This window comes from Callionymus lyra, chromosome 6, assembly GCF_982586985.1.
Source record: "Callionymus lyra chromosome 6, fCalLyr1.hap1.1, whole genome shotgun sequence".
Lineage (NCBI taxonomy): Eukaryota > Metazoa > Chordata > Actinopteri > Syngnathiformes > Callionymidae > Callionymus > Callionymus lyra.
The window spans coordinates 32,188,962-32,215,887 of record NC_141823.1 but is presented as its reverse complement, the minus strand read 5'-3'; the positions used below and the strand labels follow the sequence as shown (position 1 = coordinate 32,215,887).

The 26,926-nt window shown below is 38.0% G+C and overlaps 1 protein-coding gene across 1 annotated transcript; it reads right to left on the bottom strand.

Moving 5' to 3' along the window:
- Positions 1–3,220: 3,220 nt before the first annotated feature.
- Positions 3,221–26,065, bottom strand: kcnh4b (potassium voltage-gated channel, subfamily H (eag-related), member 4b). Its single transcript, XM_087793996.1, has 18 exons — positions 25,928–26,065; positions 16,572–16,805; positions 15,105–15,236; positions 14,262–14,392; positions 12,798–13,038; positions 12,287–12,444; positions 11,965–12,166; positions 10,287–10,481; positions 9,635–9,834; positions 9,291–9,540; positions 8,251–8,465; positions 7,203–7,238; positions 6,733–7,115; positions 6,286–6,377; positions 4,637–4,713; positions 3,590–4,003; positions 3,409–3,530; positions 3,221–3,248 (listed from the first exon to the last, which is right to left on the bottom strand). The coding sequence occupies exons 1-18, from the start codon at positions 26,001–26,003 to the stop codon at positions 3,221–3,223; spliced, it is 3,186 nt and encodes a 1,061-aa protein (XP_087650122.1). The 5' UTR covers positions 26,004–26,065.
- Between the last annotated feature and the right edge of the window lie 861 nt (positions 26,066–26,926).

The window sequence follows — 26,926 nt, the reverse complement described above, 5'->3', positions numbered from 1 at the left end:
ACACTGCTTACCTTATGGGCAATCACACCTTCCATATCCATGGTTTGGCATGGCATTCTGACATACCATGGACCGGCACCTCTTCCAGACGTATATGTACCATATCTATAAAATATTTTAACCAATGGATAGTACAAGAGGGCCCTCTACGATTCTTTGTTCTCAACACCTTCCTGGAGTCTCCAAATACCTTGAATATGCCCACAACTCCTTAACAGTTTCTGGGATGTCTTTTTACGGTTGGTTATGATTAGCAGTTTTCCTCTCTTCCCTTTCTCAAGAATTTGAAGCAGCTATTTCCCATGTCAGAACCCAATTCAGTGCTGCAGATCCTACTGTAAACATGCCCAGCAGGCTCTTTGTCACTCTATTGCCCTGGTCAGCATGTATGGCTCTCCACTCGGGAGCTGCCCTTGATTCCTGCAAGCTGGCTCCTAGGTTCATTGGGTCATTTGAGATTGAGTGAATAATCAATCCCACTGCATTCTAGTTTTATTTTGAATTCGATTATTGAACTTATTACGCCTCGTTTCCTCTCTTATTGCCACATATGTGAAATTTATGCGTCCAGGGCAATATGCACAGCTGGGTGGAATTATCCAATCTCCCTTCCCCAGTGTCAGCATGTTTGCTTTGATGGTTTTTCTGGCAATTTTTCAGAACCCTGAGTTTCCCATTGTTAAGTTTCATTCATTTTTTTTTTTATTTTTAGAATTTTAGACTTTTTTTTTTGTTGTGTTGTGATTTAACTGAGCCACCCCTGCCCTATTCCTCCTTTCTAAACAATTTCTCCGTAAAAGTAAGTTATTTTGGAATTTATTTATGAAGCTCATGGACCGTTATTGAACAGCAATTTTGTTTTGGTGAACCTTAAATTGACAGTTTCTGCAGACTTGAGTCCCCTGTGTTCTTGTTACCTGGCACACTTGGGTGTCCATAACCCTAGATGTCACACTAACGACTCTCAGGAGGGGAATCCCCGTGATGGGTTTCTACAACTTCTCCCACTTGTGTCCTTATCTCTTCCCTATCTCACTGAGGTGGGACTGGGTTTCAGTAAAAGGTGGTTAATGTCAATGTTAATTCTGGCGCATTTAATCTTTGTGTTATCTCACTTTCAAGGTGACCCGAAGGCCCGAAAACAATTGTGTTTGTGGAGGAGAAACAATGTATACTTCATATAATCACACTTTATACATTGAAATGGGAATATACATGGGCTCTAGTTGATTCAAGACCATGGATCTCGATTTCGAGTAGACTAGGACCAAGCCAGGATATTCTGACTCAGTCACAGATTCCAGAAGTTAAAAATGGATGTCCTTTTGATGTGACGTTGAATGAAGAGTAAGTAAGTAAGTAATTTTTAATTATATAGCGCTTTTCCAGAAAAGGGTCACAAAGCGCTTAAACAATCAAACAATCAATAAAGTATATACTTTAAAGGGCAAGATAAAACTGATAACACAACAGGAGTTCAAGAAAATCAAGGAAAAGCCTGAACAAATAGAAATGTCTTAAGATGTTTCTTGAAGCAGTCAGTAGACTCCATCAAGCGCAAAGAGAGAGGAAGATCGTTCCAAAGCTTAGGAGCAACAGCCTGGAAGGATTTCTCTCCTCTGGTCCCGAACCGTGTGCGAGGAACGATCAGTAGATTCTGATCCACAGACCTCAGAGCCCGAGCTGGGGTGTAAGGCTGGATCAGATCACTGATGTAAGGAGGAGCCTGACCATGAATAACTGAAAGTAAGAACCAGAATTTTAGAGTTGATCCTGAAAGAAACTGTAACAGTTTCGCAGTTACAGTTTCTTGAAGCCAGTGAAGAGAAATAAACATGGCAACCATACAGGCTTGTTATTCTTTATGGGCAAAAAATTGAAAACTTTGACAAAGCATAGTTATTATAAAGGAACTCTAATGATTCTTACAGGGTCCCACTTTTGATGTTAATATTTTATTCATGAAATGAGTTCAATCTATTTTAAGAGCATTTAAAACAAGATATTCAAATTTCAATGTGATGTTATGATGTTATTTAAACTGTTAATAAGTTAGCAGTTGATCACAAATGAACCATTAGCATTTCAAGTGACACTATTATAGGGCACAATGTAGTATACTGTGGGATGAGGAAAGACAAATATTTCAGTTTAGTGATGCAAAACAAGCATTCCAAGGTGTCCATACATGCTCTCTGTCCATTGTAAACTAAACACATCATGTACGATGCTTACAAGTTGTTTTGGTAGCTTTTCCTTAGGAAAAAAAAATCATTACGTTTAACGCAGCAAGATAACAAGTCTCACGACATTTGACAAAAAAAGAATAAGCTGCAGCCCAGTCTTAAACAAATGGAATGAAACACGGATGACACACTTTGAATGGAAATGCTATGCTTCATGAATCAAATATATTAAACTACACAATGTCAAAAAAGAAGAATAGTGATGCAATATTTAAAAGACCTTATGTGTCCAGTGAATGAATGAAGAACTTCACACCTTTTTTTAAATAAACCTTTCATTTGTTTCCTATTTGTTATTTTGTCAATTAAATAATACTAATAAGAGAGAAATTCATGGTCTGGTATTCATCATCCCCAACCTCTAAAATACACAATTATGAGGTTTATAGCTTTGAATGACTGCAGGGTTTTGTTCTTCGTTGTAAAAATCTGCATGTTGAATCATGTTTGAATCCTAAAACACGAGTTTCTATCTCTCCTCCAGTATGCTGTGTTAAAGTATTTTGATTTTTCGTTATGTATAGTTGTTTTAAAATTACAGTTTAAATATTCTGTTGAATTAATACTGTTCACCCTTTAGTTTTCAGAGCTGCCTTTAGCGATCATAGTTCCTATTACTCTTTCTATTTACAAATAATCCGTTTGATGGCCTTCAAATGTACAGGAAAACATTTGGGCAAAGTAAACTCTGTTATATGATAATAATGTAAACAAGATGAAATGTTTCATATTAATACATGTAACATACAGAGGGTGATACGGCACAAACTGATCTCCAGCTGAGTCTGAACACTGATAGATGCTACTTGTTCCTCAATCAAAGAGGTCCTGACACCATGACTGTTTTGTGTTCGGAGTGTGAACACAGATGCTGGACCTCTGAGATGATGCACAATCACTCTCCTTGCTATCGGTAGTGCCACTATTCCCCAGGAGGCAGTCCAAACGTGTTTGGTTTTCTGTGGATGAGCCTGTCAGTGGGAGATGAAGTAGTGGAGATACCTGGGGAGAAACGGGAACATTGGTGAAGTGTGATCCTACATTTTGTGAAGGGTCAATGGAGGACTCGGGTTGTAAGATATTTTGCTGGGTTTTAGAATGAGTAACTGGACTGGCCATCAGAACACAAATCCCCTCCAGTGAAGTTTGAGTTGAGTCCAACTGGGAATCCGACGGCAGCTCAAGGTGGAAATTAGAGTTGGGTGCCTTGTTCCCTGTAGTATTCATAGATGTGCAGGTATTGCTGATGCAGGATAAAAGGCAAGACGGTCTTTCACTGGTGTGCTGAAACAAAGAGAAGGGTGAGACCTGCTGATCGTGGATAAACTCACATCCAGACTTACCATAGAAGAGTTTTCATGTTGAACCTGTGAAGAAAAGATGGGACTTTCAGCCAGGAAGCACGAGCTACTGCTGGCAGGAACAGCCCAAGTCTGTGGAGCAGAATACAGGGTGGATCCAGCGTTGGGTTTCCCAGAAGGTGGCATGTTGTACTTGACAGGGGGAACAGTTGATGACAAGAGTTGGTGGTGGATTTCTGACTGTGTGTCAGATGTTCCAACGTAGTTCAAGGTAGGAGTCTGTCTTTTTGGATTATTGTCTCGATACACATCAGACGGTGTGGTGACAGGTGTAGGTAGAATCTGGATGCTGTATGGGTACGAGTACTGATGAATGGATACATGGGCTTGCAGAAGATGCATCATGTGTTGGAGGCCCTTGGTGAGCTCAGATACTTCTTGGTTTAATACAGCCATCTGTGACGGAAAGTACCAGAGACATGTTTAGACAGGGGATCATATCTATGCAGTATCTTGCTGATAAAACAATAAGTGAAGACCAAACATGAGTTCAGAAACAGGAAAGTTGAAATATTTATGTCGCTGCCAAAATACCAATATTTTTTTTTCTCTGCTTCTTCAATAGCCCTATCAATAATATTTTAACATTGTGTATACAAACTTTGAATGTAAGTGTGCAAATAATAACAAATGTGATTGACTACAATCACCAATTATGATTATTAACCCTTTATTAAACCCCAAATGTGCAGAAGATGTAATATATATTTCCCTGACCCAAAAACTAAAATCTTTTTATCCAGAAGAGAAATTGAGAAGTATGAGGGAGAAAGTATCTGAGGACATGTTTATTTATTTATTCATAAAAACCATTAATGAATTGATCTATTCAAAATATAAAATAAATACTATAAAAAGGGCCAGTAATAAAAATGATATATTCACTACCCATTGTGTTTTGAAATATCTCCATAATGGATTTAAATGGTTCTTAAATGCAGTCGGAAGGAATTGAAACAAGATTTTACTTAACAACTAGTATACTGGGCACATAGAAAGACTTAATGAGAGGGAATTAAATAACTGAACCTTGTTGTGTAGTTCACTGATGCTCTGTTTTATTTCCTCTGTCCCCTGTAAGAGTTTTGCTGAAGTGGATGTGTGGTCTAAAAGACGTAACAGAAAGAAAAAAAGTTGTTCAGACACATATGTATTGTTATTCTTATCAAAACTGAATATATTACAAGACAACCATCTGTTTGACTACAGATATATTTTACAATGGGGAGAAGGGAAAGGGTACAACTTTATATCTCTATAATCAGAAATTAAGTGCAGAAAAGCAACAGTCCTAGTGAAGAAAAGTGGTTGTAAGTCAAGATTACAGGCCAAAGGTGCAGGCACAGTCAAAGAAGGGTGGGAATGGTCACTGTCAAGCCAGGGACAACCTTTGGAAAACAACCACGTCTTACTGCTGATAGTGAAGAGTTTGTCCAGTTTAGTTTACACCCAGAAAAGCTCATAGATGTGCTACTCATTGAGATTGCATTTGGAAATGCTAAAAATGGTATGAAAATATTATATACACCTAATAACACAAGGAGAAGTAATTGCTTTCTGAAATGTAGTGGAGGGTTGATAATGTTATGGCACTGTGTGGCTAGCAGGTACTGGAAACCTGAATGTTTAAATTGAGTTCATAAATGTTTAAAGTAAGTTCAGTAAGTAACAACATGATGCAGTGATAACACTTTAAATGTAATAATAGAAAGTCATTGTCCACAATCAGTTTCATAAAAGTGTTCAGGAATAATTCATCTTTTTTACGCATCCAAACTGAGATTATAGTTTATTATTATATATTATTGGGGTTTCGACATAGACAAGTGGGTTCTAGGTTGTTAATTCTGCAGGGTAACGAACAGACACCGATACAGACCTGATGCGTTCTTTGAAGGTTGTTGGTGTCATAAAATTCCAATGACACACACTCATTAAAGAGAAGAAAATATGGAGCAAGCATCTGTGACACTTTTCAATCTTACATCATTTGTGACACTTGTTATTCTTAGGACTGTAATTATCAAAAATGATTTACAGTTGAATTTAGCAGCCAGGATGAGGATAATCTACTCCACTAAGTGAAGTTGTCCAGATACTAACTGTAAGATGGCCCCAAAAGGTATCCACCAATGACCGACGAAAGGACTATACATGGAGAGTGTCACAGTGACTCCAACCAACCAGATGCACTCAAAAGCTTCTTAGCCCCGGTTTAAGGACCCGTCCTACCCTTTCAGGCATCAGACTTCACACCTCCAGAAGAGGAAACCATTAAAGCCTCTTGTGGTGGAAAGATTCCTGATGAAGATTGAAAATCTCCAAGAGAGGGTGCCAAAGGACTGTGTTGCTAAGCTGTCTGAGGTACTTACAGACATCTTTAACATTTCCCTCATTCGGCTCCTCACGCTTCCTGTCTCCCGTTGAGACTGGGACTTCCTGAATAAAAACAGTTGGAATTCCCATCTCCTACTCCTCATTAAGCACAGTTTTTTCTATTGCTATTGCTGTTATTTTATTTCATTCTTTTATTCTATACTGCCACCACACAAAATCTCCACTGGCGACACAAGTTTCTGACTCTGAGGCAAAACTGCCCTGGCTCTCCCCTTTGGTTTGAACTTATTTAACCTCTAACCATCTGTTTTTGAGTACCCTAGGAAATGGTTTAGGATTACCTTTACTTTCATCACCTGTGTTGGCTTTTGGGTGGCTGTCCTCCATGTTGAACTGAAACGTGGAGCCGTTATCTTCTACCCCATCCACGATCCTAGCAGGTCGGGTCAAGAAGAGGACGAAGCTGTGTCAATGTAACAGTAGTGCCCATCCCCATCTTAAATTTTGTTATTTTTATAAAATATTATGTATATATTTATAAACATAATCCAGACATGGAGGCATTTCAAAAACTGTTAGAAATCAATTATCCAATAACGCTTATTGAATTGATATATATTTTTTCATGTTGCAAAATATATTAGAATCCAGCACCTCGGGTATCACTTGAAACATAATGCCAGAAATATATTTAATGATAGTCTCCAAGTAATTCAATAACAAATATTTAAATGAAAAAAAAAACAACCTATATTTAAATAAAACCAGAGCTGCTGCTGTTATTGTACCTCGGACTAAGGTCAGGTGGCCCAAAACAGGTGACTGTTGGAACCTGTATCTTGGAAGGCTTCTGCTCAGCTCCAGTCTCACTTCTGGCAGATGTTGTTGAAGGAGCAGCAGCAACTACTGAACTGGACTTCTCGTGTTTTGCTGAAGGCTGAGGAATTGTGCTTGGCCCTAGAAAACCATGGCTGAGTTTCGGGGAACGGCAGTGGCGAAGGGCATGAAACTGGCGGAGCTCATCCCCGAGCAGGTTCCCTAGGGATGTGCGGCGGACTGGGCTAAAGTTGGGCAGCAGGAGGTTTCGGGCTGAGCGTGTTGAAGGAGAAGGATGAAGATTCTCACCAGAGTCATCAGCCCTGGTCTCTATGATAGAATCCAACCTGGAATCCTGTTTTTCAGAAGATCACAGAAGATGAAACATCATCAGCTTTGGAATCAAATATGTTTCTTTGGGTTAAAATATGAATAAACTTACATGAGAAATCCTAGGTGATCTTGAAAACTTGTGCCCCTGGAAAAATAAGGTACACATCAAAAATGAATGTATTTCTACTTTATTAATTTATTAAGATAATAAATTCGACTTGACAAAAAGCTTAGGTAGGTCACTTAAGATCATGATTTTGTAACTTTAAATTTAAATGAATTTCAAAGAAGATGATCAAATCAGTGCTCACTTACACTGATTTAGACATACAGTAAATGTTTTAGATCTTTGAGTTAAGCTCATGAATAATGGCAGCTAAAAACAAAATGGTTGTATTTATGTTTTCGTTCGGTCTTTGTAAGGTAGAAACAGCAAACAGATACATGAACTGTTTGTAAAGGCATAATTATTGAAATGGGCTTAGTGAGTATAGAATAACATTGTTGATAATATACTGAGTCAGAAATATAAACTATTACCAGAACAAGTTAATGTTATTTAAAGTTACACCCGATGAAGAGCTAAACAATCATGGAGAGAATATGTATCAACCATGTAAGAGAACTATTTTTAGGCAAATGAATACTTCTGTAAAAGATGTAACAATGTGGAACTCTACCAACTGGGATGAAAATGGTAACAAGTGTGAAGCTCCATTGAAACATGTTTTCGACTAAACTAGTACTTCATAAGAGGTAAAAATGCATTTACTAATTGGTCAAACAGAACTAACTACATCCTACTACATCATGTGCAAGGACAAATGAAAGAATAAAAAAACAAAAAAACAACATGAACATAGACCCCAACAATAAAATCAGAAAGAAACTTATAATACAACATTTATAATAAGACATTGGCAACAGAATAAATAACAACATAGACACAAACACTGATGATAAGATAACATTAACTTATTAATATCCATTAGCTATGAAGTTAATATTTTCTTCAGTGAAAAATTAATTATAAATATTGTAGGATTACAGAAATAATATTGTGTACAATTCTATGTATTCCACAGATTCATCCAACCTAATTCTAAACTGACTAGATAAGATAGAAATGAACAAACATATAAACTATTTTACTGTACCTCGTCCTGGCTGCCCTCCCTCAGGTTGTACGTCAGGTTGTTCTGAATGTCGGAGACGAACACACTTCCGTACTCGGGGTACAACTCTAGAACTTCCTTCAGGCCACGGACACTGATGTACTGGAGATCACAGTAGGTCAAAGCCTTCACATCTGCATTCGTCTTTATCACATGATCCGTCACAGGTATATCTGAGCCAATCAGATCTCCTTTACCTAAAAGACAGCAGGTATTACTCAAAACAATAAACAGGGGTGTCAACATTTCTTTGATTGGGATACATTTTTTAAGAACTTGCCACACATGGCAGGCTCACTATAGGCTTAATGAAGCAGCATAAATAAAACACAGTGGAAACAGTATAAATTACAACACAGGCTTAATGATATTTTATTCAATGCCAAAAAGGCTGTTTTTGTCAAGGCATGTTAAACTCCAACTTTACCGACCGACTCACATGTTTCAAATGTTGAAGTCTTTCTCTCCAAGATTCCATAAGTCTCTCATAGTGACGATGTTTTGAACTTAGTACTTGATAAAATTCTCCCCTGCCTGGAATCTCAGCGAATGAGAGGTTACGAGACCGGATTCCATTTAGATGTAATAATTGGCTTCACCAGCCAGAGACACACCCGTCTTTGTTTTCAGTGTTCTCAATGGGCGGGGCTTAAGCACATTTTACAATGTAAATATTTAATTGAAAAGAGAGTTTTGTACACATAAAATACATACTGATGAGTACAATGGAGGTTTAAGATCTATCTATCTATCTACTATATTTATAACTGAACTATTGTTGTTAGTTAAGCACTTTAGCATCACAGTGCTGATATATATCTTTACTAATTGGGTTGGATATGTTGTGGCAACCAATGGCAAAAAAAACAAAAAAGAAACACAATGTTTATGCCTTTTGTGCCACTTGTACACTCAGCCGTAGGTCATTATCAGTTGGATAAGACACATCAGTCTTGTGTTGGCCTTATATCAGAACTGACTATTTGGCATCAACAATATATTATTATTATTATCATACCCACCTAAAATAGCCAAGACCATGCTGTCCCTTAGCACCTCTAAAGAACCAGAGCAGACAAAGTAGTTGGCGTGCAAGGCATCACCCTGGCGGATCAGGTACTCTCCTGGGACGCAGAAGGAGGTTTTGATATGAAGTGAGAGGGAACGCAGGCAACCTCGACTGGCCCCTTTAAAGACAGGCAACTGCAGAATGTCCTTGTTCAGATGCATGGCAATGTCAGCCCTCAGCTCGTCAGGGAAGTCGTGCAGTAGCTGTGAATGAATGTCACAGATTGACAAATACATCGTGCAACCTGTCAGCCTTCTCTTCAAGATCATGACTGTCACTGGGCTACAGGACTCCCACCTCGTTTGCATCGATGCCGTTGTTGACGGACCAGGTGGTCTGAAAGTACTCCAGCATGCGCTGCTTGATCTGCTGTGGCAATCGATGGACACGGATGAAGTCCTTCAGGTCCTTCATGCGTGTGTGGTAGAGGGACCGCCTGGAGTACATTCTCTGGATGATTGCTGTCACGTTACCGAACACTACAGCATGCATCAGGGCTGTTTAAGTGGACAAAAACACACACCATTTCCATTTTCAACTGTAAATACTTAGAAGGAAACAGTTAAATACGAGAATATACAAGATGTGTGATAAGCTGTGAAAAGCTTCTGCCACCACATTTGGTTACAATTTGGAACATTTCTCCCAACAGCGTGCATGATGGCACTCGATTAGTTCTTGTGTTCATGACTGACAGTTAAGAATTATGAGAATAGAAAAAAATGTTCAGTTAACCTCTCCTTTTCACCAATCAACAATAGAATGATTGATAATTGCTTTTTTTTGGTTAAGCCACATTAACCGCTGTAATTCAACACATTCCCTGTTATTGTCTTGCTTTGCTAATAATTGCAACAAGATACACCTCAAATAGAAAGTATGCAAATCACATAACATTTGAAGTGCTTGTCATAGTAAATTGAATGAACCCTTTCTGTCTTCAACCAACCTCCGATGAGCATGGTGCAGATAGAAAAGATCTTCTCAGCGTCAGTATTGGCACAGACGTTGCCAAAGCCCACACTGGTCAGGCTACTGAGGGTGAAGTAGAGAGCAGCAATGTAGGAGCTCCGCACTGTCGGACCTCCAACCGTACTGTTGATGAACGGCATATCAAGACGCTTGCCAAGTTCGTGGAGCCAACCTGAAATGTGCAACAAGTGAATAACCATTTTGAGAAGGTGGCAGAAGACTCATGAGCCAGTGGCCCAACCAGTGAAGAAATAGGTTAATTTTCATTATAGGACATCACATGCTCACAGACAATAGACCAGATGCACACACACTTTCATGCTTCAACCTTAATCTAGATTCAGAGTTCCTATTAAGGTAATTGACGGTGTTTATATTAAAGAGACAAGCATTTATATAAGCAAAAAGATGTGATTGAGTGATCACATCGATGCTGGTATTTGTAGTTATTGTCAGCCGATCATGATGCGTTTCTTTCTTCAGACCAGAAAGATTGGAGAATGATAAGATTTACAAAGATCGTCTTGATTCATATGTGTTAAAATTAGTCAAATCATTCTTTCAATGTTTGTAGATATTTTCTTTTTTAACTGAATCGGAATTCCTAAACCTGCGGGCAGGGCAATGTCATCACAACAAATTATCATTTTACAGACTAATTATGTTATGTTTGCCATTTTTATAATTATTTTCACGAAATAACACAATTTGAAATCAAGTTTTGTATTTGTTGCTAAAGCTCTGTGTGTATCAGTAACTATAGTTACACATTCATAAATCAATACACATGAATTTTGCATTTATGGAATTACATACGCATTTGTGGGTAATAACCCAATGAGAAGGCCCGCGGAGAATCTAAAACAATCCCACCAGCATTTTATATTTTATCATTATGTCTCTTTTCCTGTTTTCTGCTGTTTGTTTCCTTCCTCTTGTTTACAGAAATGATTGGTTCTATTATCTGTCTGGACAGTTCTCAAGCACACGGTTTGCGGCAATTTTCCCAATCCCTCCTTCCTACAGCATGACGACCAGTTCGCTGTACAACTGAAACCTGGGTTATTTATGTTATGAACCTAAATCTTTCAACTGACATGTTTTGTGAAGTTTATTTTTCTTCAGAGCCCTGAATTTACATTTTGGTTACATTTTTTCTTCACTTTACCTGTTTTCTGTTGTTTATTTGGCCCTCCCTCTGTGTCAATTTTATTTTTGTACCTTCGTCATAATCACATGACAAATCTCTGTACAACACCCTTTTTTTTAAGTTGACTTTTTGTAGACTTCCGCTTGGTGTGTTCTTTTAATCTGACGACTTGGTTCACCTTAACTTCACGACCCTAAGAAAGACATTTATTTAAATTAAAGTATTACTGCCTATATTTTGTTTCTTTCCAATGATTCTGTTGCTGTTTTTCTATGGTGAAGAATCTTGCAGTTCTCAATCACAAAAATGTTGTTAAAATAACAAAAATAAATATTTTTTCCCATCTCTCTGATGATTGATTTAATTTGGTTTTGAATGACTTGTGCATTATAATAATAACTTTTATGGGAATTGCAATTAAACTTCACTGACAAGCAGCTTCGCCAGAAACAACATTTTCCTACGTATGTATGTACCCAACTTAAAAAGACATAATCAAACTCACCAATGTCCCAGGTCTCAAAATTCTGGATCTCCTTGCGTCCAATCATGTACCAGATGCAAGCCATCCAGTGTGCCAGCAGTGCAAACACAGACATCAGCAGTGTGAGCACCATTGCGCTGTATTGAGAGTAACGGTCTAGTTTTTGAAGCAGACGGAGGAGCCGCAGCAGCCGCACCGTCTTTAGCAAGTGGACCAAGGAGGTCTGCAATGTAGGGAGAGGTTGTCAGAGTGAGGTGACAAAAATCAGAGAAGTGGCCCATCAGTATAAAAATGTTTTATCTTTCAAGACGTTGAATAGGAAGCAGAATAAAGTTTGACTTACAACTGTGATGTTGAAGGCATAGAGTAGGTCAAAGGGTAGGGCAGCAACCAGGTCCACAAAGAACCAGGTGGTGGCATAGTGAATGCAAATGGGCCTTGATTCATACACCACTTGACCCGACTGACTGACATATGTGGTGCGGAAATTCAAGATGATGTCTAGAAATGTTATAAAAAAAAAAAAAATTGTGTGTATGTTCAATGAAAAAGTAAAGTGCTCACACATTTAGTATTATGTATTAATAAAAACTTGTTGGTTAGCATGTAAGCACACATGCTTTTGCTTGAGTGCAATGATCTACTGTAGAAGAGCCTTTGTTCTTCTATCTACAGAGCTTGTTCATCCTCTGATCGCTGAGGGACCAGTCATACACACAGGGATAAATAAATCACAACCCGTTATGACAGATAAAGCTGTTCAGGGAACAGAAGCATCAGCTGTGTAATGGTTGCCATCATCAGCAATGATAACAATGAGTCAAACCCAGCCAACCAGGACCAGTAGAACTTACCCGAGATGAAGAGCATCTCCACAGCTATGTCACTGACTATTGTGGATCGCCCGGCAGTGACTGTGTCATCATATGGAGTGAAGCTGACATTGTAGGGCACAGTTACTGCCACATAGAAGGTGGCCAGCAAGATCAGCCAATCCCACAGAGCTTTGGAGACGCTGTAGTGGAGCAGAATGAAGCGAGACTTCTGCACTGCTGCTACCTTGTACTCCGGTATGGAAGGCTTATCGATAATGCTCTGTGTAGAGAAACAGACCAAAGAGAAGTAATTAGTTGGATTAGTGTGTTTCAAGTTCAGCTGTTTTGTGGAACTTAATATAATTTTATCTATCTTTGTCATTCTCTATCAGCTTGAATCCACCCCGTTGGCTGTCAATGTCCCTTTTCAGAGATCACAAAATGGTACGTCACTTTTGAAACTGACCCAGGGGCTCCACATTGTGTCTTTCCATTCTGTTTCCACCAGACACTGGGCTCAAAACAGCTTCTGTGCGATGCACCATGTTTGGGGGAGCAGACGCTTTGGTAAGTACTTATACTGGAATATAGTAAAAATATGAAAATGTCCACCTATGAAAAAACTTATTTTTGTAAAAATGGTAATAGTTTGCCACCAGGTGATGAGTAGGGCAGCAGACTGAGGAACAGCTCCTCAACTGAAATGGAAATCCTTGGCTAGAAAAGAAAACCGTATATGATACATGAAATTATTATTATGTCAATGTTGATGGGAGTTTGTGATCTTTGCTGCATCCTGCCACAACTTCACTTTTTCGCAGGGAGGCTATTCATAGTAATAATAAGTGGTAGTTAAGTGTTAGATCGCCTCATTTTTTTCACTCGCAGTATTATAAGTAGTATTAGTATTGGTTTTATCATTGGCATTATAAATAATATCCTAGGCCCAAGGCTCCAGTCCTAGTGAATGAAATTCACGTTTCACAGATCTTGCATATCTGCAAGACAAAAGTCACTATCTTCAAAAATGAGGACGTGAAGAAGTGATGAGGAGATAAAAACAAATAGATATTAAAATTAATTGTGTATAATTTTAATTTAATTTGTGTCTTTAAGGAAACATTGTTTCCTGAGCTAAACTAGATATACTATGCACATGTTTGAACTCTAAAAGAAAAAAATAATAAGAACCTTAAGGGGTTTTGCCAAGGCCAAAAAGGTGGTCCACAATTCTGCGACTACTGGGATACAAACCCATGCTTCAGAATCTGACATTTTGGACGATTAGACAGATTCTTTGCATTTCCTCACATTCATGTCGTCTTAAGTATGATTTAAATAATAGTGATGAATATCATTTTGATAAGAATTTGGATCATATATTTCTCACATTATCTTATTATTTTAATGTTTAATTTTTTATTCAGGAATGGAATGAGGTCACATGATTGTGGTTTTCCCAGTGTGCAATTGAACAACATCCATGTTGTGTGGTTTACTCACGCTGCTCAGGTTCACTTCACTTTTGCCTCCTGAGAAGTGACTGGTGAGCTGGTACAACATGGTGCGTCCTCGCCTCCTGGCCTCGTTCAAGTGGGAGCTGCTCTTCCTCCTGTGTCTCTTTTCCCCTAAAACTGCCAAACAAACTCATAAATGTTGCTGTAATCAAGGTGGGTAGGTTCGACCAACTCGTCACCAAAAAAATGTAGTGAATGTTATATATTGAATCTTTATGTGATTCTTTTTTGAATAGAATAGAATAGAATAGAAAAGCTTTATTCATCCCCAGAGGGGAAACACACTTTCACAACAGCGCAGTTGAAAAAAATAAAGTGCAAGGAAAAAAGGAATAATAAAAGAGATAATACAAAATAAAATAAAAACGATCTTAAGAATATACAAATTATTTACAAAATTAGAAATTTGACACTATTAACAAAATAAAATAGAATAAAAATAAAATAAAATAGAAATAAAAAATGCTGCAGCAACTGCTTGGATAAAGGTACACATGTGTGTCACATTTGTATCTTTATTTGGTAATGATTAGAGAAAGAAAGAAACACATGTGCCTCAGTCAGCTGCATCTTGCTAAACTTAGAAGTCCCAAACAGGATGTCCTACCACTTTTCAGTCGAGGTAACACGGTGTCCTCAAAGTGGCCCAATTGCTTAACTGTGTGTGAGGTTGAGGGGAAAAATGCTGAGGCAAACATAACTGCAGGGTACAACTTGACACTGATAAACAACACAAGTGTACAACGAGGGAAGATTTCTGAAGGTCCTTTGCCCACCTGCTCCTAAAAAATCTCATTAAGCAGTTTTAGTGGAGAGTCAAATATCCTACCTTCCTTATTGTTGCTATGGAGGGCTTTTCCATGAGTGTCTGTGATGTCTTTGAATGAGAAGAGGAAAAGAACCATTTCACCCTTCTCATTCTTTATGGGCACAATGTCCAGCAAACACCAGAAAGATATTCCTGGAAGAGAACAGACAGTAAGCAACAGATGAGGACGCCTGCGATGCTGCAGCCAACATATGAAAATAATTGCTTTATGACAGTGTGCAACAGAAATAAAGGATGCTTGTTTTTTTGTTTTTATTTCTCTCTAATCTGTATCTCTATAAAATGGTTTTAAGTGGGAAAACGAAATCCTTTTCTTAAGCTGAATGCTTGTAGGTTAATTATACATGTGTGCAGAAACATTACCGTGTTACAAACCCCTACAAATCCATGGTGCTTATTTGTCCTCAAGCACTATAGTTACTGTGATTATCAGGGGGACTACACACATTAAAAATGTTCTGTTTTCTAAAAGTCATTATCTTTTTTTAAATATAGTAAGAGGCGAGTTCAAAACCCTTTGTTTGTACTGTGCAGCGATCATTTCACTGTGTGTGCGACTTAACTGGGTAGAGACACAGAGATGCAGGAGAGAAAGAGATAAAATTCTTTCAATTCAACTTCAAATGTTAAAGATTCTGAGTTGATCCGTGGAGTTGACATGTTAATTCAGTCATCCTCCACACGAAGCAGATAACTTTCATATAATCGCCCAAAAAGTAATATTTTTCATTTAGTATCATTTATTCACATTTAGTGTGATTTTAAAAAGGAGTTAAGGAATTAAATGATCACTGCAGAGGACAGACAATATTGTGAAACTTGCTTCATATTTTAAAAGGATTGTGCCAAGGATTGTGCCTTTGGTATAAGGTACACACTTACAGAAGTACATAGTGCAGATATTTCTTCTCTACCAACTTTTTGGAATCATTAATGTTCAAAAACATTGAATATAGTTTTGTGTGGGTTTTATGGACATATTTTTAATATTCAGCCACCCTCTGTTCTGACCGAAAAAATGTCTTGATATGTTTGACATCATAAGGTTTCCAGTGGAAAATACAGCTAAATAAACAGGGTTCTAAGCATTTTTTTTTTTATTACCGATGATTTACTTAGATGAAACAAAGTGCAATAATGATCTTTAGAGATTTGAAGCTGTAATTTAATGACCCCTAAATACTATAATTATTAAATGATGGTTAATGGAATACTTATCTCACACTCAGGTGGTGGTGGTTGATATTTTGTTTTTTTGCTCCAGCTCTCAGTATTTTTGTAAACCATTGATATGATTTACATGCAGAGGACTATTATGAAAATCTATGCTGATAACAAATGCATGATATTCTCTTTGAATAAAAATATATTTGAATTGAAAGAGAGCAGCTTATCTCACATAACCATCTGTTTTACACATCATCAGCATCATGAGAGTATGAAGCAAAGCTTCATCTATCCTCCTACCATCCTTCTTGTAAAAATGGACCTCAGCCTGGTACTCCTCACGACTTTCCAGGGCTTTCACCATCTGCTGTGCCATATGCTCACTGGTGTCTCGGCCGTACAGGAATTGGCAGCTGGAGTTCTTTTGCATCACCTCAGTTCTGGTGTATCCTGTCAGCTCGCAGAAGCCATCGGAGCAGTAGACGATGGGGTAGCCACGGTGACCCTGGGCATTACCCAGCAGAAAGTTGCTGTCTAAAAGTAGATATCAGAAGAAGGTAAATAAAGGAAGTCCTGAGATGCAGGGAAAGAAAAACCTTATGAGGATTTTAGTTTAGTTTAACTGTGTGGTTTATTCGATTTCTTGATGAAACAATGTGTTGTATTTATTGTATCTATGTACCAGTATTGTTTTTTTTATTTCATCATGTCCTTTACAACAGTTTCAGTAAATTTAAAGGATGTAAAACAATCATACTGTTTAAATTACACATTTCTGTTTTGGTCTTTTTATCATTTATACGTCATTTTAACATTGTTTGTCATATGTCATATATCAACATTATAGATTTCATGTAATAATTTATGTGATCATTAGTTGTCATTTATTTATTTATGTATTCTATATAGTGTTAGGTTTTAATTTCAGTTTCAGATTTTGTTCCTTTTTAGTGAAGTATACCTTTAAGCTCCTTATCCATGAATATTGCCAGAACATGTCATCTTTCGTTTGTTTTCCTGAGAGTCCCACAAGTCAATACACTTCATTCAACTTGATGTTTCTCCTAACTTTTAGGGTTGCAGCCATGTCTCCATTGGTATATGAAGCTCTGTCTCGAGTGGGGGTTGAAGATCCTTCAACACTATGTGGTGAGTTGAGAGATTAGCTCCTCTCTTTGCGTGACTCTCTAAACCCAGACTCAAATAGGAATGACTTCTACGCTTACTGTGTCACGTCACAATGGCAATATAGATGCTCGCTCTGGAAGGAAATAAGCTAGAAAACGTAAAGTCAATTTGGTTGAACTAAAAAGCAAAACCCTCTTTGCACATGTGATTTTTTTTGGTTCCTGTGCCTTTTTGTTCTCTGCATCACTTTTTGTGAGAGTCTAGTGAGTAAACCTGCAAGTCTTTTCGTGAAGTGATTACTGATACTTGTGCCAATGAGATCTGAAGCCTTGAAAGCAGCTGTACAAAGTCACTGGTGAATTATTTTGTCGAATTCTCAATTTAAGGAAATGTTCTGGAGGTCCCCTGTATTTACACTATCTGGGACTTTATTGTCTTTCACACATTGTCAAATGTGATATTTTGTTATCCCCTGTTGCATTTTTTACATGTGCAACTTCCATTTTATTTTGGTGAGGCTTCCCTTTCCTGAGTGTCTGCACCATAACCGTTTTTTTGTCTGGTTACCCCTCATTGTGTGAACCTGGTGTAATTACCCCTGATTTTCAGCACCTGGTCCTGTTTCTCTATTTAAGCTCCCCGTCCTGTTGATTGTTGCCAGTGTGTATGATTTAATGTCATGTCAGGTCCTGCTCTTTGTTACCTTTGTCCAGTTTGTGTTAGTCTTTGTTTATTGACCTTTCACTATCTTTTTTACCAGTGTTTTTTTGTTGCTTGTAAGTCAAGTGTTGTTCTTCTTTTTTAGCACTCTTGGTTATTTTTATGTCTAGTTAAAATATTTTTACCTTTGTTTATGTTTCGATTTTTGGGCTGAAGTTAAATAACAAAACTACCTTTGGTGTCGTACATTTTTGATGAACTATTAAATCACCACCTCATTACCTGAGCTTCAACACACCATCACTACTTCTGTGACCCTTGTGTGTACTTTGCTTCTTTAAAACTCACCTGGTGTGATGTCAGGTGGTATTTTATCTCGCAGTCTGGATGTAGCCATCGTGGGAGCTATGTTTCCTCAATATTAGATAAGTGATTTTTTTTTACATTACACTTTTTCTATAAAGAAAGTAACACACGTTTCATTTTCGAAAAACATACTGTATATGTAGGTGATATTAAATTATTAAAACAATTAACAATATTCATTGAATTCTTCTTAAACAGTTGCTATTTTTAACCTCGAATGACAACTCTGAATACAATTCATATTGTGTTCAGACATCAGTAATCTAGAGAGCAACAATGAACATGTGAGGTGTTAACCGTGAATAGAAAAGCATATTTAAGTGAGATAAGAAAACAAATTGGTTCTCATTCATAAAGTGTGAGCAGAAATCATTTCTGTGTTAAATATCGATTGAGGCCGGTCAAACTTCCAAAAGTATCTGTCAGACATCCAGTTGGATCGTCTCTGTATTTATCAGTTATGTTGTCATGATTAACAGCATCTCTCACATCCCTGTGCTTTGAATGTCCTGTCACAACTTCACAACTAACAGAAGAAAATAATATATTTTAAACACCACTTTTAACAAAAGAAATAAAACATTTTGCTGAACTTCACTTTACCTAAAATTAGTAATTTAGGAGTAATTCCCTGAGCAGATTTTCACATAGCTATGAAATGTTGATTTACACCCACTACCCCAAATTTCCCGCTGTTCATGTTTTACTCAAATTATTTCTGCTCATCCTGAATGACATCAAGTAAACCTTAATTTTGGATGTCATTAAGTTAGGACTACAGTGAGTTGCATCTGACTAAAGCAGCTACACAATTTTTTCCAATTAAACAATTGTAAACAAAGTAAATGAACAAATTCCAGCATTAAATAATTGCATTTTTCCCCCACTAAACCTTAAGCAAAATCTCTTAAAGCCTCTTTACCACGATGGATGCATGATAGTTACTTGACACACCACTTCCACTACTGTATTCAGATTACCTTTGGATTCAAACATATGCTATTGTTGCTGATGTGTTTGTAATGCTACATTATACATACAAGTGAAAGTGTGTGAATATATAATTTCAATTTATAAACTACAAATACATGAATGAAACAAAGAATGAATAAACATTGACATATAATGTATGTGTGTGCACATGGAATTTATTTCTTTTAATAAAAAAATCATGATCCCGGAGAAACCTGATATTCCGGTGATAACACGGACAAGCACGCAAAACCACAGTGATTCAGTTACAGCGCTTAATGACATTTATTAGAAAACTGGCACGATATTCATTGATAAGAATGAAGGAGGCAAGGTAAAGGATGACACAAGAGAACGTTTATCACATGGTACAGTAAGTGGATGCTTCACAGGGCCGTGTGGAAGTGACCCAAATCTGTTTGTTGAATGGGATGTGACCAAAGTTAAACTATCAAAATCCAGCTTAAGTTTATCACATGTCCAGAATGAGCTGTTGCAATCCAACACAAATGCATCAAGTGACAGACACTTCTCTGCTTCCTGTGGTGACACGTCAATTCCAGTCTGAGGGCCTGAGTAAGATTCTTATAAACGTTTTTTTTCATTATTATTTATGGAATGGCTAGCTGCAATAAAGAGAGAAAGCATAGTAATCATTTTCTAATGCTACTTATTTTCTCTCTGGAGTCAGCATTCATTGTTTTCTTACTGAGTAGTGCTCAGTGGAAACACAGTCAAGTCATTTTTTGTTAGTTGTTTGTTAGAAATAAAGTGGTGAAAAAGCAATCACATTTTGATAAAAATGGCTACTTATAGTCAAAGGAATTTGGGTTAGTTCACGTGTCCAATGTGATAAAGTATTGGGTACTCAAACTTTTCTGCTCAACTCTTGAAGCTTCTCCATGTTTAACCGAATATAGTGAGGGTTTTATATGCATTTTGACAAACTGTCCCCCACTAAAAATTCCCTTAAACATCAGCTCTTGTCTCTTCTGGAATGGATATTTTACATTACAGCACCTCAGTGTCTTGAATGTTCAACCAGCTTTTAACCTTGTAAACAACCAATCGTTGTTCAGCTGGTTTCTTTGCAGTTTGTGACTATTCCAAGGCACTAATCCACTCGTGGATATTGCTTGGAAAGCAGCAGCTTCCTTAATTACACATCTGTGCTGACTCGTGTAATCTGACATGATGACAGGCGTTCCTCCATGACGCACAAGTGACGAGGAAAGCAAAATAAATAAAAGTTCAGCGACTGAGACATGTAGAACTAATGAGCACATTGGACTGCAGATTGTCTTTGTTAGTGTGAATTTTGCACTTTTTATTTTCAAAGGTTCCTAACTAAGATATTTTACTGTTGCTCAGTTTCACAAAGCACAGCAGGAACATTAAAGCAATCACTGTGACTATTTAAATTGTTGAATCTGCACAGATGTCCATACTAGAGACATTAACTTGTCAACAGAGAAGGTATAAGATTATCCATTGGTACTAAAAAAAAGTGGCATATGAGTGTTATTTTTATTAGAATGATAGTTTGTTGTTATTAAAACTAATCTCTAAAATGGTGTCCAGTGGTAGTACATTAAAAACCTCTTCATCTACATCTGGATTTTTTGAACCATCAATACTCCTATATATCACTATTCACACATTTTACCAAAGCATGAACCAATCACAGACCACTTAAAACCGTTCTCTGTGCCACAGACATCACAAGGAGCCTTATTTAGCTTAAGAAATGCCAAGCTTTAGGGAGAGCAACAGAGCTCTGGATTCTGCAAAATCTGTTTTTGTCATCTAAAAATATTTGCAGGTAAGGAATAAATATCTTTATGAAAACTCCCACATACTAACACCCACGTTCACAAAGAAGCGCCTCAAGGTTCAGTCCTGGAGATCCACAGCCCAGTCTTGCTCAAAGTATAAGGGGGGCTAAAGGCAGCAGCAGAATAGCATTTCTCAGGAAACAAAAGCTGAGAATCTGTGTTTGCCATCACAGCAGCCTGGCTGCCTCTTCTGTCCATTGGCTATACAACTGTCCCTCCTATCTCTGCTGCATGGTGTCCAGTCGTGAAATAAACCTTCTTATCTCAGCCTGCCTCTCCAAGAACAGCACCCCCCTACTGTATGACACTGGTGCTGCTGTCAGTGGACCGCTGCTGGGGAGGTCGTAAAACAATGCTGTGACATGTTGGCTTTGACGCACTCACAATACAGAGGCGTGAATTTGTTGGAGGGGTTTACATTTATGACAGCAAACATCCACCCTGCTGACCTGGCCTGCAGGACAGCCATCAGGATGCTGTAACCTTAACCTACACCCTGACATCCTAGGAATATACCTCCAGGAATCAATGAGATGTCACACACTGATCTGAGATCAACATATATGTAAACTGATGACAGACACTCATAATGCAGTGCAAGTCCTCCTACACAAGACACAGTGTTGTTATGTACTAAAGGTTATTGGTGACCATAATTGCTCCGAGGAATCTTGTGCCCAGTGTAAAAGGGTAACGCTCCCCCATATTGCTAAATGCTGTTCTGTGGGTTTTTCCAAGTGTAAGGTACTTAACATGTTTACCTTAAAATAAAGACTTGCACACATAAAGATGATTAGGATTTGTTTCATGATATTAATTTCATTAATGTTAAAATTCCAAGAGATTTGAAAGATATTATATAACATTTTACTAATGATAACTTTTTAATCCTTTATTAATTAACTTAATTTATTCAGCTTATTTCCCATAATTGTTGCACAGCAATTACTGTATATACTTTTCTTAAGCTTCTGAGAAGGTCAGTGTGGTGGTTCAGATACTTTCATAATTGATCTATGGTTCACTACCCACCGCTCGTGACCTTAGGTTAAGGTTGGAGATGTAGGTTCACCTGCGTAGTGAGAGCTTTGTAAATTACACATGATTTTAAAATAAAAACTAAACGTTTGCTAGTTTAAAATGTTCAGACCTTCTCTTAGTGCAAGCAAAAGTTCAAGGTTTATGAATAATTTTGTAATCCACCATATATTGGAACATTTGACTTGCTAAACCTTTTTGGTCCCCTCTTGACTTCAGCAAAGTATCTCAGAAGCTCATAAAAGTTTTAAAATGCTGCTTATATTCAGAGCTTTTAACAAAAAACTCCAGAAACCTTAAGATGGAACCAAAAAGCTGAGGGGGGAAGCTATTTTCAGCAGTGGGGCACTTTGGCTTCCCCCCAGGATCTTCCATGGAATTGTTACAAGATATAAAAACATATTGTTTGTTACCATTGAATCTCAGGATAGTATAATGTTGATTGATAACACCGAAAGAAAATTCACATCTGGTGGGACAGGAGGGATTTGGAGCCATTATTTGATCCCTTTATAACCTCTACCACAGTCGACTGCACATTGGTGAGTCGGCATTAAACTCAACTCTCGTTGTTGTTTGACAACAGTTCTCTTCATCAATCATAAAGGCTAAATTGATTTGTGCGAAGGAGAAGGTGCGATCGGACGTCATCGATGTTTGATCAAAGTTCCTCTCATTGATGAGTGTGATGACACGTCAGCTCTGCCATCTGCCCAGACCGAAACTAAAGGTGGTAAGATATTTTAATTTCCTCTCTTTAGTTCGGCTTTTACAACAGAGCTGAACGTGAGTTACAGCTGTCACCCACATGACCGCTGCTGTTCTCTTCAAAAGATGCTGCTCTGCGCGCATATCAGTGATGCGCTGTCATTAGCGACGTCATCGGTGCTGAACGTGGGACTTTTGAATGTTCGCTCCATTGATAATAAATCCTTTTCTCTGAATGATCTCCTCACAAGAGCAAAGTTGGATTTATTATGTCTGTCTGAGACTTGGCAGAGAGAGGAAGGGTTTATTCATCTGAACGAACTCTGTCCAGTAGTGAGTGCTGTCCTGGGGAAGCCTCACCTCTGTGGTCGTGGGGGCGGTTTGGCTGTTGTATATAGAGAGAGTTGTTCTTGCAGTGATTCAGACACAAGAATTCGCTTCTTTTGAGTCTCAGATGATCTTAGTTGGTTCTACAAGACCTTTCTATTGTGTGTCAATCTACCGCCCGCCTGGTCCTGCGGTGGTATTCTTGAAAGACTTCAGTTGATACAGAACTCTGCTGCGAGAATTCTGACCCGCTTAATTATAAGAACTCACATTTCCCTGATCCTTAAAACTCTTCACTGGCTGTCAGTTTCTTTCAGGATCAACTTTAAATTCTGGTTCTTACTTTCAGAGATATTCATGATCAGACTCCTCCTTACATCACTGATCTGATCCAGCCTTACACCCCAGCTCGGGCTCTGAGGTCTGTGAAACAGAATCTACTGATGGTTCTTCGCACACGGTTCAGGACCAGAGGAGAGAAATCCTTCCAGGCTTTTTCTCCTAAGCTTTGGAACGATCTTCCTGTGTTTGATAGATCTACTGACTCCTTTAAGAAACATCTTTATTGCTGACATGACATTTTTATTTGTGCAGGCTTTTCCTTGATTTTTCTGGAACTCTTGTTTTATTCTCGGTGTTATCTTAACCTTTTAAGTATATATTTTATTGAGTATTTTTTTGTTTGTTTAAGCGCTTTATGACCCTGGGCACAGAAAAGTGCTCTATAAATATAAATGAATTACTTAAGGTTGGTGTTCTCTGAGTATCAACATTGTCATCTGTAGATTTTGAGGTGCTGTGACCTCAATCATGCCAAACTCGCTTGATTTGATTGCCTTATAGAAATTCTCTGAGTAAGATGACTGGGGTGTATGAAAACCTAGATTCACTCTGAATAAATATATATATATATATTGGCCCTTCCCCACTTCTACAATAAAACAGAAATGCGACAGAATAGCTTTATAAAAATGTGAATCACATGCTTTCCATTCTTCCAAAATCAATCTCCAGCATGTTGCGTCTGGTAAACTCTCCAAACCCAACGTTCTGTAGCATCTGCACAGTTTATATTCCCTCAGAACAATGCATTAGTGTTCACACAATGCAACTAGATAGGCACAAACACAGTGCTTATCTAGTTGCCTTGTGTGAACACTAATATATACATATATATATATTCTTTGCAGTATATTTGTTTGTAATCATTTGGTAGAAATGATCTCTATTGTTCTGGCACAGACAAAAGGTTGGGTTTTAGTTTTTTAATTATTTTTTTTATTCTGTATGATGTACAGTATATAAGAGTGCAATTAAAACATGTTTTCATTTGGAATTGAACAAGGAGCATAATAAACATTATTATTCATCATTTACTTAAAGTGATTAGATTAAAGGCACAAATAACCCCACCTAAAGTAGTTTTCACCAACCGCAACTGATCTCCACACACACAATTCCAAGCTACAATTGTACACCACCTCTCAATTAAATCATATCACTTTCATTCTGGAAGTTTGCGCCTGACTGTGCACACAATTGGCTTTTCTTCTGTTGTATATGTCGGCAACAGTGAAAAGTAAATCTGCAAACAAACAAACTCAGCCACCCCGTTGGGATCCTATTTACATAACCTGAAGACTCCCTGGAGGAAGACGCTGGTTCATAACAAGAGGTGGCAACACTATGATAGCTGCCAAATACCAGTTTCAGATTCTCTCTTGATGAGACGTGCACTTTTGTTCCACGTTACTTATGTACAACAGCTAGCATTTAAATAAGATGTTCCAATAGTATTGTCTTACAAAATGACGCCCCTATGAAGAGTATTCTCTTCAAAAATAATTAGGTTAAATTACTGTCTTGAAGCCTGGTCTGCTGCATCCATATGCATTTTCTCAACTAATGTGTTTTCCAGAAAGGACCCTTGTTGTGGAGATGTGACCATGGCCTGCTGGCTGTTCTGTGTGCAAAGCAGAACCAGCTTTAACGCAGTAATCAGAACATACGCTATACAAACAATCACCAAGCAAAAGACTGGATTAGTTATGCTGCCTACTACTGGATCTTTTTCTAAAGATAAATTATCTTGCAATGAGTGTGGAGTTAATACAACAGATCATCATCATCTAGTTCCCAATGACTTTGCATTTCAATATGAAGCCGTAAGGATAAAAAGTGACTCCAAACATCAAATGATATCAATGAGAAGGGATTTTGAAGAAGGATTAATTTCGAAAAAAAAAATCAAAATGTTCCCATTATTAATGAGTCGCTGCAGTTTTGTCATATTTATACACAGTTCAATAAAATGCATTCGCTTCAGTTAATTGTTTATTAAAATTATCCACTGTAGTGGACACAAACCTCTCTAAACTGTCACTGAAAACTAGTTTTAATTAGAGTTAAACATGAAACTGGTTACACCGATGAAAAGAGACTTCAGAATAATAAGACATAATCAGCCCAGTTTTATATAGAACCTGTTTAAATACTACACACTCCTACTTGATTCCTGCTATACAATTTATAACACCGTGATGAGTGTTAAGGTCATACAAGCCATGAAACGCAATGTTCAGGGTCACCATGAGTCTTATTTGAAATTTTGATTTCACTTACGTGTGCCATCAAAGCGTGTGGCAATGGTGTCCAGGAAAGTGTTCTGGGGTGCCAGGAGCCCCTTCATCACTGGCATCTTGACCCAGGTGAGTTGCTACCAACAGTAGACTGAAGCTCACAACATTCCAGAGGAGAAGCAAGGGGTGACTCAGCTTCTGAGGTTGACCGTTCCACAGCTGTTGCTGCAGAGATTTTGTCCTACAGACTAGAAATTTGGACGAGAATATCTAAGATCACACAGGTGGCTGTCACTAACAGCTGCTGTTAGACTCGAGAGCTGCAGCCAATGTTGATCCAATCGATCCCTTGGTTAATAAAGTCATTCCACTCGTCAAAAAAGTTGCTCTGAAATAAAACATTTTCCTGTATAAAGATGTTGTTTTCATCCCTCAAAGCATCTTCTCAGTGCCTCACTCCTCTCCTCAACATCTTGCTTTGTTCACATCTACTCATGTGGTACAGCAGCCAATGAGACGCTGGAATCGTCTGTGGGGGATTGTTTTTCAGCAGTCGTGGCTAGAGGAGAGAGAGAAGAGGAGGAGGAGGAGGAGGAGGAGAGGTAGAAGGACACTTTGGGGGCAGCTGACAGCAGCGTCCCGCCTTCAGTGCCACTATCAGTACATGACTTTTGTACTAATGTCTACAAATGATGAAAAGATATGCATGAGCTGCTGGTGGTCATTGTGTTGATGGTGGTTTTTAGGGGACAACATCTGAAAACTGAAAAATGTTATTGTTTTCATTTTGGTAACACAGTGGGTCCTCAAGACTGTCGAGTGACAAAACTCCAGGGCAACTCCCAGACATCTTTGTGCAGCATCTCTGTTCTCACAATCCCTCCAACAGGAAGAATTAAGACCCTGGGAGAAAAGCCTCTAAGAGCGGCTTAAAAGGATAAGCCTAGAGATATTTTTCATGAGGACTTGATACTTAACACACCAAGTTGTGTCTGACCCAGGAAAAAAACATAGCTTGGACACAGACTCTAGTGATTGAAAG

Excerpts from the sequence above, each read along its gene's own strand:
- kcnh4b (XM_087793996.1), bottom strand. The coding sequence starts at position 26,003 with ATGCCAGTGATGAAGGGGCTCCTGGCACCCCAGAACACTTTCCTGGAC. Across the intron at positions 15,237-16,571 it reads CCATTTTTACAAGAAGGATG|GAATATCTTTCTGGTGTTTG; the intron begins GTAGGAGGATAG and ends GTTCTCTTCCAG. Across the intron at positions 9,541-9,634 it reads ACGGCATCGATGCAAACGAG|CTACTGCACGACTTCCCTGA; the intron begins GTGGGAGTCCTG and ends ATTCATTCACAG.